General features: G+C 41.1%; 1 protein-coding gene across 1 annotated transcript; it reads right to left on the reverse strand.

Moving 5' to 3' along the window:
* Positions 1-2,495: 2,495 nt before the first annotated feature.
* Positions 2,496-15,829, reverse strand: LOC125289425 (caspase activity and apoptosis inhibitor 1). Its single transcript, XM_048236246.1, has 6 exons — positions 15,662-15,829; positions 15,073-15,267; positions 14,702-14,786; positions 5,617-5,674; positions 5,457-5,524; positions 2,496-4,589 (listed from the first exon to the last, which is right to left on the reverse strand). Exons 1-6 carry the CDS (start codon positions 15,761-15,763, stop codon positions 4,102-4,104), a joined length of 996 nt encoding a protein of 331 aa, XP_048092203.1. The 5' UTR covers positions 15,764-15,829; the 3' UTR covers positions 2,496-4,101.
* Between the last annotated feature and the right edge of the window lie 392 nt (positions 15,830-16,221).

Here is a 16,221-nt window from a genome sequence, read left to right on the forward strand (position 1 = left end):
AACTGGCTAGGCAGGGTTCTCCACAATGTGCAGGAGTTCACAGATGCAGGAGTTCAGGAGTTCACAGATGATGTCTCTGAGCAACTGGCTAGGCAGGGTTCTCCACAATGTGCAGGAGTTCACAGATGATGTCTCTGAGCAACTGGCTAGGCAGGGTTCTCCACAATGTGCAGGAGTTCACAGATGATGTCTCTGAGCAACTGGCTAGGCAGGGTTCTCCACAATGTGCAGGAGTTCACAGATGATGTCTCTGAGCAACTGGCTAGGCAGGGTTCTCCACAATGTGCAGGAGTTCACAGATGATGTCTCTGAGCAACTGGCTAGGCAGGGTTCTCCACAATGTGCAGGAGTTCACAGATGATGTCTCTGAGCAACTGGCTAGGCAGGGTTCTCCACAATGTGCAGGAGTTCACAGATGATGTCACTGATCAATTGGCTAAACAGGGTTCTCCACAATGTGCAGGAGTTCACAGATGCACAGTTCCACACCAGCTCACATCATAAGAGTTTTGAAAGAAAAAGAAGAAAAAAAAAGAAGCAATGTAGTGAATGTTAATAGTGCTTTTCTAGCGTCTCTTGATTTATGTAGATTACGTTGTGTGCAACTCAGCTAAGAGTGGAGAAATGACTTCTTTGGGTGATAATATAATGGTAAGCAGTAGACAACGATGAAAGCTATCATCATAATTGAGACTTAAAATCACAGCTTAAAAAAGGCTATTTTCTTCAATCTAAAAATACAAAAAGGGGGGTGGGGGTATTGGCTTATGAGCAACACTCAAAGTTAACAGCAGTGCTAGAGAATAGCACAATTATTTCCATATTTATATATCTTTTAAGAATCGAAAAACGAATGGGAAAATGAAAAGAGTGGATGGGCCTTTTAAATGCAAATACCCAAGAGGCTCTAGTGCACTTGCCGAAGTTTCATTGGCTCCCAGCGGAGGTCGTCGCGCTCTGAATCTGCATGTAATTGCATCCGTCCCAACCGCGCTGTTTTGTGGGAATAAAAGCGGGCTTCCGAAGAAAATGGCACCCCAAACAGTCGCGTCACAAGGTGATCGTGACATGGGCTATTTATTTCATTCCCAGAGGAAGGGGAAGAGGAAGCACTCAAGATTCATTTGAAGAGATTATTTTTTCTTTTCATTCTTCTTGTGTATATATGTGTGTGTGTGTGTGTGTGTGTGTGTGTGTGTGTGAGAGGTGAGTTGGGGTGGAAACTTACAAGTTTGACTCTTTCTACAACCATCGTCATCCATCATCCATCACTGAGTCCACCTTTGTCTCCTTTCACTGGCCTTTGAGGCCTCTGGTTCCTGTTTAGAGCACTCTGGTATCTGGTCTTTGAGGCCTCTGGTTCCTGTTTAGAGCACTCTGGTATCTGGTCTTTGAGGCCTCTGGTTCCTGTTTAGAGCACTCTGGTATCTGGTCTTTGAGGCCTCTGGTTTTTTGTTTAGAGCACTCCGTTTCCTCTGGTATCTGGTCTTTGAGACCTCTGGTTCCTGTTTAGAGAACTCTGGTTCCTCTGGTATCAAGTCTTTGAGGCCTCTGGTTTCTGTTTAGAGCACTCTGGTTCCTCTGGTATCTGGCCTTTGAGGCCTCTGGTTCCTGTTTAGAGCACTCCGTTTCCTCTGGTATCTGGTCTTTGAGGCCTCTGGTTCCTCTGGTATCTGGTCTTTGAGGCCTCTGGTTCCTGTTTAAAGCACACATACCTGTAGTTCACACTTAACTTGTACACAGCTCTATAGTTATGCACACACAAAGCCATATACACAGTACAGGTTGAATCACTTGACAAAAATATTATTCCTCCAATTGCTAGTATCTGAAGAGAGATGTTAAGAAAAGAGCTGCCTACCTCTACACTGATTAACTTCAAGTGGCCTGAAGAGGGAAAAAAAGAGTGTAAGTACATGCAATCCCAGAAACAAGACAGCATTGAGTTGATTTTCATACCCATTTTGCCTAGTTATTAAATTAGCTTCAGTTAGACTTAAGACTTTTTACTTCACTCATCATTCAAATTGGTGAATTATTTATCATTTAAATTAAATGTATGTATTTCATGTTTAATGTAGCAATTTGCAACTATATAGCCGCAAGCAAATGTCACAATTACAGTACATTACACAAAGTGTACACGTTTCACTACTCAACAATTGCAACAGGTCAATACCAATATTTGAGATTACTTCCCCAGATCCGTATTATAACTTACAGTATAACAGCAGATCCCTAATAAACACACTGAACAGAGGGGTAAGGAGACTATTCAGAGAAGCAACCGATCAGATTGCATCACCTCTGAATTTTAGCTGACCTCATGATTAGGAGGTGAAGTCAATCACCACACAAATTTAAGGGGTTTCAACACAGCACAAGTTCCAGTGATGGAGCCATAGAGCAGTAGGACACTGCCCTCTAGTGTTCACCTAGGGAAATGCATGTGACATAAGGCCCATTGGCCAATAACTTTAGTATAGCTAAGGAACCAACATTTCTATAACGATTTATTGATTAAATCAACGGTTGACAGGCCAAATAAGGTCACATACAGAACATTAGCCAGCATGTCCTCAACTTTCAGACACTTTGGTTGCTTGTTTTGGTTAAACTCACTTAAATACTAGCCAGTGTGTTTGATTTCTCCATGTCTGTATTGACTCTTGACAAACCACACAGTCATTCTCTTTTCCAACCCATAAGAACTGGGCATGCTTTTTTAATCAAACATATTCACTGTTTTATGAACTGTTTTCAACGGAATAGATATTTTTAACAATTTCTTTACAATAACACTTACATGTAACAAGTGTAAAAAAGTCAAGAAAATAAAGATTGAACCAAGAAGTGATTAAAAAAAAATATATATTAATAAAAATGAAAAAAAAATATTCTTCACAATATGTTTATGGGAAAACATAGATAAGGCAAAACCAATCTCTGGGGTAGCCAATCATATCATTCAATTCACACAAAAATAAACAAATCAAAGCCATCCAAGCAGGTCCTATTTATCTTTATATTCTCTCATATCAGTCTCATCTTTCCTGATGTCCATGAGTGGCATGACAAAAACCCATTCTTTTTAAATTCAGAAGAAAAAAACAAACGGAAAAAATGGAACTTGATTAATTTAAGATCACAAGTTTCCACCGGTAATGGCTAAATATACACTCTAATTCCCATGCCCATGGTGCAACTAGTCTGAGAGATATGTGACCTTGCATTGTCTTTGTTGACCTTTTAAACTAGCAATTAACATCCAATACACCTGATCGATCTTTGATCTGTCTGATTAATCCAAGCTTAATTGATGCAAAAAAAAAACAAAAAACTAAGGTCTGTGCTTGAGATTATAACTGACAAGCACTAGAAATGCAGGTGACACTTTCATACACTCTTACAATACAACATACATACAACCGCAGGCTACTTCATCTTACATTCAACACACTATTAGCAATAACAAATCCAAAACAAGTAACAGAAATTGAACTTCAGAGAACTGAATTTTTTTTCAACTACTGACTGAATGTTAACAAGTTCCTGGGCCAGCTTTCTTTATTGATGATCTGGTTTCTTACCATCAGATCTATTTCATCAAACTTCAAAATACCCTTTGGGCTAGAGACATGTATGTGAATGATCGCCTGTTTCTAGGTAGCTACCGGCCTGCACAAGATGCATCTTCAACCTTCAGACACATGGCTTAGTTGATATCAGAGGACCACCTGGTAGCCCTCTCCATGGGTCATCCTTTCTATTACTCACCCTTCCTCGTCATCAGATAACAATAACAATATATGTCATATAATTAAGAGCTGATGTATGGACAATCTAGAATTGTACAATTGCAGGACTTACTGCATATTTGTAGGCTAATATAGCTACCCTTCTACTTATGATGAGGGACTACTATAGCATGAACAAACACCCCCAGAATGCATTACACATTTATGAAGAGACTCCTCATAAAGTCATTGGCTGACAGAGCTGCCATTATGTTTCCAAAGACTTCCTAATGTATGGTCATACTCTCCCAGAATGCATCACGTGTGACCCAGGACAGTGTCACCTCACAGGCCCGGGTGCGGGTCACGGGGCCAGGGCCTGTTTCTTGGTGTCGTTGGCCTTCATCAGGGCTTTGATGGCCCGGGCCCTCATCTCCAGCTCCAGGAGCTCCAGCTGCTGGGCCGAGGGCTGCGCGACCGCAGCTGCCACCACTACCGCAGGGGCTGCTGGGAAATCGCCCTGGGCCTGTGCAGGTTGAGCTGCTCTCGGCGGCGGTGGCGGTGGTGGTGGCGGGGGCTCGGCCGGGACGGACAGCGCGAGGATCTCGCTGACGCTGCGCTCGATGTCCTGCTGGAGCTCCAGACGAGGCTCGTTCTCCGTCTGCTCCACCTTCATCATCTTCTTTTTCTGCCCCTCCTCTTCCTCCTCCTGTGCTGGTGGGGTGCCGGGGGGAACTGCTGCAGACTCTTCCTCCGCCTCCAGGGACTTCTCTTCTTTGGGACCCTCGATGTCACTGTCGTCGGCATCTGCGTTGATGCTCAGCACATCGCTTTCCTCCCCAGATCCTCCACCTACACATTAACAAATAAGCAAAGGGTTTCTAGATAGATAGATAGATAAATACAGAGAGAGAGAGAGAGAGAGAGAGAGAGAGAGAGAGAGAGAGAGAGAGAGAGAGAGAGAGAGAGAGAGAGAGAGAGAGAGAGAGAGAGAGGTAGAGAGAGAGGTAGAGAGAGAGGTAAAGATAGAGATAGATAGATACTTAGATGTCTAAATTAGCGTGTTTTTTTATAAGCCATATTGCCCAGCCCTAGTGAGGAGTAGACTATGTTCACATTTGCAATCAGGTTGAAAAACTGGCAGCAACAAAAAGCAGTTGAGGGAGTCCTCAACACCCTATAGTTATTCCACTGACGGCAATAAACACGCACACTGCCCAGAAAATGTTGGACACGTCCAGTCTTACTTTCCAGACTAATATTATGATACACTTTAACGGTCATGTCAGCTCACTGTGTTCAAAGTCAATTATAATAAGCCTCTCCACCCCTACCATCTTCATTTCTGCTGGTTGTTATTGGATACGGACATCCAACTCAGCTCGTACTTGGTCAGCTGTCATAAAATCTTTTCTGAGTAGTTGGGACTTTAAAAAGACACTGAGCTGCAGAAAAAAAAAAAACCCACTGGTGACAGCATTAAGAAGTGCTCAGAACCGCAACACGGCCTACTCCATAGGATTATAATGTAAAACAGACCCCGGCAGCTTCAAAAAAGGCACCAAATGTGAACAAATCCCAAGTAGTTCACAGATTTTGGGTTAAAGCGTTTCTCATTAGCTTACTTTAACTACAGAACACAGTCAGTGCAGATGGGGACTCCCCTCCATAGGTTTTCATTCCATAACACAATGCCCATATAACAACGACGACACTTACTTTGTTTGAGTTCCTCCACTTCACTGTTGTCTTTGACGCTGGAGGTGGAGTCAACGTTGTTGTCTTGCCTTGATTATGGAATATAAGACAGACATTAGATATCAACTCAAGCTGATCTGACCAAAGCATTGTGGATTTAAAGGACGGGCTGTTTACTCACTGGCTGTCCACAGCAATGCTGCTCTTGTTTTCAGCATCAGGGTCGGACACCTCTCGTCCTAAGCACAGAATATAAGTTGTTAACTGATAATGTGATGAACTCATTACGCTGTTCTTTAGCCCTTCTTTTTAAAGACACCAATTTGACTTGTCTTATGCAAATCTTTCTTTTTTATTTTCCACCCTGAACATGGGCAAAATGCACCATTGAGATCAATATGTTTTATAAAGAGTTGCCACAGTGCCACCTGTGGTTGTACAGAGTAGGGCTGGGCGATATGGCTGAAAACTGTATTACAATATAAGTATTTCATATCAGTCGATATGAATTATTGATTTAAAAAAAAAAATCTATTTCAGATAAAGACCAGAAGAAAAAAAAAAGTTCAATTTAAACACTTTTATTTTAAACCTATTTTATTTTAAACTTCCTCTGATTTTAATCACCTCAGTTATCAATCAAAGCAAACAGGGAAAATAAATAGCAACACAATCATGAAAAGCACTGAATGAAAAGCAGCACTGGTGGAAGCCTGGAAATATTGTAAACAAAGTAGCTTAATTTGCTAGTTTATCATAGTCTACTCTACTGTTCAGTTTCCCCAAGTGTGTTTAAGTTTCAAATGAATACTTTGGGACAGGCCCGTTTGAGTCTTGGAAAATACTTATCCATTTGCATCGAGATTGGTGCAGCGTGCTAATGATGCTTACCGGATTTAATAGCAATTTAGCCAGTCGTCTTGCACGATTGTGAATGTTTGGATGTGCATGCTGAGGAGGGATGCACTTGTAGAGAGAGAGAGAGAGAGAGAGAGAGAGAGAGAGAGAGAGAGAGAGAGAGAGAGAGAGAGAGAGAGAGAGAGAGAGAGAGAGAGAGTGAACAGGGGCAAGGACTCGAGTCTGTTCTATCGCCTACTCTGATAGAGTTGCATATACTAGCTACAATGCAATATATATTTAGCCTATTTATTTACGGACACCTTAAGGCGGGAGGTGTGTGTTGCTTTTAGTTATCGAATGTTCTATCGAACGTATTTTTCATTGATATTGAACCAAAATGATTGTTCAGACTTGTGAGGTCTGCTGTTCAGACCCTGAAGGGATTTCTTTTTTGTTTATTGCTTTTTTGTGAGAGTGTTTCTACTTCTCAAAAAGGAAAATTAAGGGCCTATGTTGAGTACAAATATGTCTTCTGAAGGCCTAAACAGGGCCCAGCCAAAAACTCCAATAAAATTTGTATCAACTTTGAGGGACAGCTATGTCCATGCAGGATCATCCAGACCAAACGTGAGGATTTTGCTACATACTATTCCTATTTATGTACCAGCAGGCCAAATGTGAGCCTCCTACATGGTTTAGTTCTTGCGCTATGGGCTTGTGAACTTTGACAAAAAAAAAAGAGGCCGAACAAAATCGACACCCCCCTCCCCCCGTAAAACTAGCTCCATCTTGGAAAGTATTGATCTTACATAAAAGTAATTTTACAGTGTGTCTCCTGGGTAACATAGGTACACCTGGTAATTTTTTCAGATTTTTTTGAGACCTAAGAGCCCTGGTCCCTGGTTGAATTGACATGGAAAGAGATAACAAAAGAATGTGAAGAAACAAGTTTTGATGTAACTTTACTTTAAAATTTCTATGCTCTGTGTTAGCATGCAAACCAGCTCGCACGGGCCAACACTACCACGTGTGCAGGGCTCGACATTAATGGTTGCCTGGTTGCCCTTGGCTACCAAATTGTTACAAGTGGCAACCAGATAGGGTTTAGCCTGGTCCTACCAGACTCTCGTACATTTCATAATTAGGGCTGTAATGATACAAACCGAATCGTGAGGTTGGTGTATCACAATTTTTGACCCACGGTTCGATACGAACCTCGATTTTTCAGCTTGTAGGCAAAGTAGTTTAGTTGGCTAGCTTATCATAGTCTACTGAATGGACTGTTCACTTTCCCCATGTGTTTTTAAGTTTCAAGGTAATATTTTTCTCCTTGGGACAGGCCCTTTTGGGAAACATTGGTATTAAGATGATCAGTCAACCTGAATGCAAGAGTTTTAAACAAATATGTGCAGCATGCTAATGATGCTAAGTGGATTTAATAGTAATTTAGCTAATCGTCTTCTATGCGTCCTTGCTTTCACAATTTTGAATGTTTTATTTGGATTGTGTTGGCGAGTTGCGCGTGTCCATTAAGCAAGTGGGAGAGGGAGGGAGAGCAGAGAGAGTGGGGCAAGGAGAGTACTTCTATACTGTTTGGTAAAGTGGAACACGTAGTCTACAAACAAAGCAACGAGAGGTATGAAATTATGATTTATTATGACCGCCGCACAGCGAAGGTTTACTAGGTTTAGTCAGATTTTTTTTTTTTTTTTTTTTTTCTTTTTCGCATGCCCAAATTTCCGTCAATGATTCCCGGGACACTGAAAGACCGGGGTACACAAAAAAAAAATCTGTAGCCCCTCCGCTGAATTGGACCCCCCCGAAAGGAGGGTAGGGCAGACACAGTTTTCTATGAATATCTCGAAAACCGTAGGGTTTAGGAGGACCATTTTTTTTTTGTATGTTGATCTCAAGGGGCCATGTCAACCCATTCCATAACCACTCATTTCATGTATAAGCCACCTAGTTAAAACAAAAAAAGTAAAAATGAGGTGGTGTAATTGAAGGTATCTGTGACCTAACATAGTCAAAACTGCACAAAATTGGAAGTGTAGGATCATTATGACACCCTATGTATGCACGCCAAGTTTTGTGGAATTCCGTTCATGGGGGCCACACAATAAATTAATTTATGTTACTATACACCAACTGGCCTGTAGGTGGCGGAGACAGTTTTCTGTGAATATCTCGAGAACCGTGGGGCCTAGGAGGTCCACCTTTTTTTGTATGTTGGTCTTAAGGGGCATGTCAACCCATCCCATTACCACTTATTTCATGTATAGCCACCTAGTTAAAAAATTAAAAGCAAAAAAATGAGGTGTTTTCATCTCAATATCTCTGGCTGACAAGGTCAAAACTGCACGAAATTAAAAGAGTAGGATCATTATGACACCCTCTGAATGCATGCCAAGTTTTGTGTACTTTTCGTTCATGGGGGGCCTTACAATAAAATAATTTATGTGTACATTTAGTGACGCAGACACCAACAAGGATTCCCGGGACACTGAAAGACCCGGGTACACAAAACTTGGTGAGCATGTACCCCCACATGGATAGCATGGAACCGCCATTTTTTTCGTTTTTCATCTGCAGCCCCCCAGCTGGACTGGACCCCGAAAAGGAGGGTAGGGCAGACACAGTTCTCTGTGAATCTTTTATGGTATGTTGGTCTCAAGGGCCCACATCAACCTGGCTCATAATCACTCATTTGTGATTTGCCCCCGGTAAAAATTGAAAATCAGTAGGATTAAAAAGAAAGCCAAAATAAATATTCATCATCATCATCATGGCTGCATTTTCAGTATTGGCTAGAAGTAGTCGTTTGTCCACTAGATGGCGATCGTTGCAGTGAGACGTAATTTTGTTGGAAGTTAAAAGTGGGTTGAAAAAAAAAACAATGGACGCTTCATACAAGGACTGTAATTTACCGCAGTGAACATCTAATAAGGATAGGACGATGTTCACATGAAGTGTAATTCCCATTTCTTCTTGAAGCCGAAATAAATCTAAGGATGTTTCTCGGACATGCTTGGTTTTTACTGCAGGTAATGCGTTAATCTTGTAATATCAATAAGGACCTAGGTAATGTTACCGTTTAGCGTTGGTTGAGTGATGGAGGCATTTGATTGATTGCATTTGTAGAAAACTATAAATGCGGTTATACCAAGCAAATTGATAGCAGCACTGTTTGTATCTTTCGACTGTCATTTATTGCACGTGCTAAAAAAATCATTCTGTGCAATGGAAGATTTACCAACGTTACACCGGGTCTGATACAGTTTTGCCTATACATGCGGGAGACTGAGACGCCTGTTTATTTTGTTTTAAGTGCGTGCAGGGTGTGAGAGGGGAATCGATGTGCTTTGATTACAGCTTGGTAGTTGTAGTCTGTGAAATTAAAAAAGCATGTGTGTGTGAAGTATCCAAACAATGACACCTTCATTTCATTATGGCTGCTTTAGCAAAACACCTTAAGCTACTGTGTAGTGGGTCCCATTTAGAAGTGGCTACTTCATTCAAGGCTTTCCTTGACTCATGGAGCTGCGTGAATGTTATTACAACTTTTCGCCACAATATGACAGTTTAAGTCCGCTTGATACTGTAAGGCGTAAGCCATTGGTTTCAAAGGAGATTTTATTTGTGTCGCCAGGCATAGCCTATTGACAATTTATGTTGTCAATAGGCCTACCTTATAATCCTACCTGTAGCTTAGGAAGCTAACAACTTTCTATTAGGATCTAGTTTGTTAGTTACCGCTTTTGCCATAACTCCCTGATGCATTTTTGCATTTAGAATAGCCAGAGCGTGTATATCTCAATCGGAAAATTAAACAATATCGGGTGCCTATGGACTAGGCTGGGTGAACCCAGCCTGATCTGCCCGCTATTTATTTTTTTGATTTCTTAAAAGATTGAGCTTGGTCTGATGAAAGCCAGACTAGCCATGGACCTCAGTTAAACAATGCAAGGGAACATGAATCAGCCTATATTTGCACTAACAATAACGGACAAAAGCTTTTCAACTTTGGCCCGTTAAAATGTGTATGAACAGTCTAGCGCGCATTTCATCAAGGCCCATTTGGACATGTCAGTTATTTGCACCACTGGTTAGATGTAAAACAGCATTTCGTTTCAGACTAGGCTACTGTTACTTAATTTGTGCATTAACAATAACGTTTCAGACTACTGTTACTTAATTTGTGCATTGACAATAAAGTATTACATGAACTAAAGATGACTAAAATCTTATGTAGAAGAAGAAACATTCACAAAAAATCCATCCATCCAAAATGACCTTTGTTTTTGATAGCTGTTGAAAACGGCATGGAACTGACAGAGATGTTTTTGTTTATAAATACATAAAAAATAAATAAATAAATAACATTATGCTGATACCTTTTGCTTTTCCCAAATACAATGTAGCCTACAGGTGTAAGTGACCTTTCATCAATCCAGTTGCAATGGATGAACTGTGATGAACTGCCCTACTTGTGATTGTTTAGAGATTTTAAAGGTTTTATAACAATTCTACATCTTCTTTGGCTATTCTACAATCTATTCACCTTTTCAGCACCAGTAGGGTACTTTCTGTGCAGCCGCACACACACACTCAGGCATGCCAAACAAGCATACACAAAAGTTTCAAGAGTGGGGGATGGAGTAAAATATGGAGACAAATTGAAGTGTGATTTATTTTCGCGGAACGGATGTACAGGACTGAGCGGCGGTCATATTTTGTACCGCTATGCGGTACATCTAGTTTATTTTTGGACAACGTAGGCTACCGAGATGTGTGTTGCTTATGAGGCCCGCGTAAGCAGCAAAGCACTGCGTGAAACACTAGAAAGGGTGTGTCGCGGTTCTGCTTTTTCACACCGCGACACAGGTTAGTGGATAGGAGTATCGCAATTTCAGTTTCAAATCGCATATCGTTACAGCCCTATTCATAATGTAGAGAGAGTCTGGCCACTTTCCATTGCCAAGCGTTAACTTCCTTGAAGGCGAGTACTCTGTTGAAGTTTAAAACTATTGGATCTGCCCAGAGCCACTCTGGATCTGCCATAACCAATTGCTAACATTTTGTCGTGACCAGGGTAGGAATTTCACGGCGGCCACAACGGCCATGGTGCCCCCTTCTTTCAATATTCTGGTTTGCGTCCGACTAATAGTGTATTTTATTAGCCTATGGCCTGTCAAAATAATCTTAGCAATCTTAGAGAAAGCACGGCAAGAAAGAAACTACTCGCGAAGTAACCTACTCATCATACAGACATCACAAGTATCACATCACATGAAAGAGTTTTTAAATGATGTTAGTCGCTAATTGCTGTGGTGAAGAGACAAGTAAATAATATGATTAAATTGAATCATAAATTCTAGGTTCTGCGCATATCCCCCTAGCCGGAGAAATAATTCACGAACCCTTCGTTCAACACATAACAAACCATATATCAAAATAGACAGCAGACCTTACCGAACACAAAGGTGTACATTTTTCATTTCATAACAGGCCAAATACAAAATAAATGTTAAGGGTGGGCGATATGGACAAAAAAATAATATCTCGATATTTTTTGTGATTTTGACGATAACGATAATTAGTCGATATCCTTTAAAACATTTTTTGTAAAAGTCTGAGTTACTTTACAGCTCATTATTTATGAATAGCATCAATACAATAATAACAATAACCTAACCTCTGACTTTTTAACCAAATCAGCCAATGCATTGTCACTCTATGACACATTCCAATTCTGCCCCCACTTGAGTGTGTGGCAATGTCATGAGAAAGTCTGAAACTGAAGTTCCTTTCAAAAACCTTTACTTAGGATTCACTGTAAAATGAAGCAGACCAACAGAGTGCATCTCAATTATTTCCTTCAATGTTTTGTTTAAGAGCAATCATGTAGGCTAGCATTCCAAGTTACAGAATAGAAACTAATTCGTTAGCTTATGGATAATGTATAACAGAAATCCCATAGAGATGCTAACGGTTAGCATAATCGATAAACGTAGATAGAAACGTATAGAGCGAAATTCAGTCCATTTACAAAAGGGTTACATGAGAAGAGTTCTTTGCTTACAACTGACTTTTAAAATACTCAAAGGCTAATGCTTTCTCTCCATATAATACCATGTAGGAAAAAACGTGACTGTCTCATCAATGCTACTTGAACAGAAGTAGCAGCACAAAATTCCAAGTAGTCTAGCTGCACAAAATAAACATTAGGCATGCGTGTGACAACGTGGACCCACTAGTGATCATGTGACACTTGCTCTGCTGCAGCCAGGGGCTTCTCCTGGATTTAGTGAATGTATGGGGTTTCAATGCGTGATTTCGAGTGTTATTTCCCCAGAAGTAATTTAAATACTCGATAATGTAAATTTGCACATCGTTAAAACAACAATCACGATATTATCGCAGACGATATATATCGCCCATCCCTAAAAAATGTTACAAATATCGCCTAGATATCGGTAAATATTAAAATCAGAGGATATACAGCTGACTAAGAGTTTGTGAAAGTAGCCTTAATGATCACAAAATGCTAAGCATATGGCCCCAGCTGTGGCGCAACTGGCTGGGGCACCTGCACTGTACGCCGGTGACCCGGGTTCGATTCCCGCCCCCGTGGTCCTTTCCGGATCCCACCCCGACTCTCTCCCACTCGCTTCCTGTCATTTTCCACTGTCCTATCAAATTAAAAGGCATTAAAAGCCAAAAAAATATACTTAAAAAAACAAAACAAAATGCTAAGCATGCATCTAGGCCAGAGGTGGGCAAACTGCGGCCCACGGGCCGGATCCAGCCCGCCAAGCACTTTCATCCGGCCCGCCGAGCATTTCATTAAGTTATCAGGATGCTCGCTATTTTTTTTCCTGCGATAGAGACGACGTTGGTTAGCTTTACTGCAAACTGCTTTTCACTCTCCTTAGATAACGTTTACAATGTCAATGTCAAAACATCATGTTAAATAGAGATAACATCATGTTAAACTAAGCTAACTCTTAGTTATCTCCTTTGCAGCAGATCTAACGTGAACATTATGCAATCCATTTAATTGGGAACGCGTCTGCACTCAACGAGAGGGGAGAGAGAGCGCAGGTTCCAGCTGGCTTGTGATTGTTGATAATTGATATCTCCTTCTTATAAGAAAGTTTTAAAAGGAAATCATGAAGGCAACAGTAGTTCCCACTACTGACCATTTAAAAACTGTGACAGGGCCCAGCCGTAGGTACAGCACTAGCCATAGCGGAGCAGACAGAAGATCATTGAGAAATAAACGTGAATTAAAGAGACTGTCTTAAAGCGACAGTGCACAATTTATACATTTGTTAAACAGCATAAAATTAGCAGTATTTTTAAGCAATTCATATTTTAAAACAAATACTTTTCATACTAAATTATAGGCTATAAAAAATGTATTTTTTATGCCTGTCGGGGTTGTTGTGCGCCCGCCACGCCAATTTTCAAAACCCAATGTGGCCTTTGAGCCAAAAAGTTTGCCCACCCCTGATCTAGGCTATATGAGTTTCTTAAAGCTGAGCTGTGCTTAAATTGTTCAATACATGATTTCATAACAGGCCAAATATAAAATAAATGTTAAACTTGAAACATGGTACGTATAGTGCTCTAGTGGTATTTAACTTTAACATGTCTTGTTGTGTCAAATTTGTGTCAAACCAGTCACGTGACTGGATCACATGACTTTTTGGACTTTAAAAACACACCTGTTTGATACTGTTTTAATCAGCCCTGAAGAAGGTCGCACGCGACCGAAACGCGTCGGCTTTATGTCCCACTCAGAAAAATAAAGGATTTTTAACTTTACTTCAGACGTGCCTCGGACCCTCTCTCTGCTCTCTAAATGTTAAATATAGCCTAGATATCTGTAAATATCAGATGATCAGATGATTTACAGTTCTATGTAATATGTCATGTTTCATGTTTTTGTAATGTTTCATACAGTGATGCAGGTCTACTGCTATGAACAGGCTAAACACAACTTTGATCATTTTTAAAGCCTACTACTGTCTGGTTAACTTTGGCCTTGGTGCCCTGACAGGTGGCCTTTGTGCCCCCCACCAAATATGGCCAAGTGGCCTTGCCCCTAAAATGGTGAAATTCCAGCCTGGTCGCGACGTATGTCATGCTCAAACTAGCGCACAACCTCAACGTCATCGTTCTCAGCCACCCCCTCTGTTCGCTGATTGGACAGGTAAAATTGGCCTGAGAAAACCTGTGAATATACCGAAATCCCAGATGACGTACTAAAGGAAAATGAAAATTGAGCGGAAGTACGTAGGAGGGCAGAGCCAGGATAGATTTTTCCAAAAAAAAAGTTAGATGGAATATCTAAGGAATGTTCCTGATAAAGTCAGTATAGTGTTACTATGCACAGGCTGTATCTGGATATTGTTTCTTACCCTCCAGGATTTCCAGCAGGTTGTTGGGAGAAAGCTGCTCCAGCTGTTCCCCACACAGCTTCTTAATTTCTTCAAATGGCACATCCTTCAAAAGAGGAAAAAACAGATTTAGTCCTGTCTCAAGCCCTGAATAACATTTAGTCCTGTCTTTACATTTATGAGTGGGCCTAATAAAAAAAAAATGTGCCCAAGCAATTCCTTAAGGACAGATAAACCACAGGTAACGGAGGCAGCCGTATCTCCTGTTCCATGAGTTTCAATCAATGAAGATGCAGCCACTAACTGGACTAACAGGGGTCATGATGAGGATGCATCAGGGCCCTGGTGAAAAAATTGTTTGACAGCTACACAATAGGTGCAGACTCATCTACCTTCAACTCATCCGGGAGCATCTTTTTGAGTTTGTTCTCGCCTAGTACGCGGAAGCACTGCTCCAGCATCTCCTGTCGGTCGGATACATAGGCACTGATGGGCTTGAAAGGTACACTGAGGTCCAGTCCACCCTCCTCGGTGTCACTGGGCTCCTCAGCGGGCGCCTCTGCTGTCTCCGGCTCCTCCTTTGCATCCTGCAAGCATGGATGTTTCATTAACGTCGCTCAAGACATGAATATTATGACTTGTGACGATATCGACTCGTAACAACTTACAACAAGTTCCTCGCGAAATCATAACAAAGCTAAAGCATATTCATGCAACTCCAAATTCAACTGAACCACCTGGCGTTTGCCTGCAGAGCCTATGGTTCGACTTACACTTAGGCTAGCTCAACTGTTAGCTAGGGTATGGCAGGATATGGCTTGAACCTGACTTTTGAACTGAAATTTCAATAGCAGTTACGCAGTTATACAGTTCAAGTGTATTCACAAAGTTGTGAACCTTTTAAAACAGACGCTCGCTAGCAAACGGCGGCCCATGTTGTTCCTAGCTAGGATAGGCTGTTCGTAGCATCGCTATCTTTACCTCGACGCTGGATTCGGTGCTTCTCCGTTTTCTATCCACTTCTCGAGACTCTCCCTGAGAATGTCTTCTTTTTTTCTCCTTGAGAGATTTTTTACCCAGCATTGTTAATGGCAGCAAATACAACAGCAAAGAAGTTCTACTGATGACCCGTGTATCACTTCAAACAGTAGTCGCATACGCATTACGAAAACACCACAACGGCACATAACAGCCAATCACGTCCGACTTTGAGCAAGCAGTGGAATCGACGTGACTCCATGTTGGAGAGGTCAAACTTTGAAAAGGGGCGCCTGAGATTTACACTCATCAAAGTGGAGAGCTCATATACTTGGGTTTTAAGGTATGTAAAGCAAGTATTTGATCAACAACTGATCGTTCTAAAAGGAGTTTGTTGCGGGGAAAAGGCAGCCAGTGTATGGATAACTGTCTTAATGACTTCCACAACATAGGCTATTGTGTTTTTATTGCATCTGATGTCATGGTAGGGCCTAATTGATGTAAACAGACATCATACATAATACAAATCAATACAAATATTCTAATAACTTAATGTAAAACCA

The sequence above is a fragment of the Alosa alosa genome, chromosome 24 (genome assembly GCF_017589495.1).
Source record: "Alosa alosa isolate M-15738 ecotype Scorff River chromosome 24, AALO_Geno_1.1, whole genome shotgun sequence".
NCBI classification, from domain to species: Eukaryota; Metazoa; Chordata; class Actinopteri; order Clupeiformes; family Clupeidae; genus Alosa; species Alosa alosa.

Coding starts and splice junctions, on each gene's coding strand:
- LOC125289425 (XM_048236246.1), bottom strand. CDS start 15,763: ATGCTGGGTAAAAAATCTCTCAAGGAGAAAAAAAGAAGACATTCTCAG. Junction 14,787..15,072: donor TGCTCCCGGATGAGTTGAAG/GTAGATGAGTCT, acceptor CCTCTTTTGAAG/GATGTGCCATTTGAAGAAAT. Junction 4,590..5,456: donor AGTGGAGGAACTCAAACAAA/GTAAGTGTCGTC, acceptor GTTAATGTGTAG/GTGGAGGATCTGGGGAGGAA.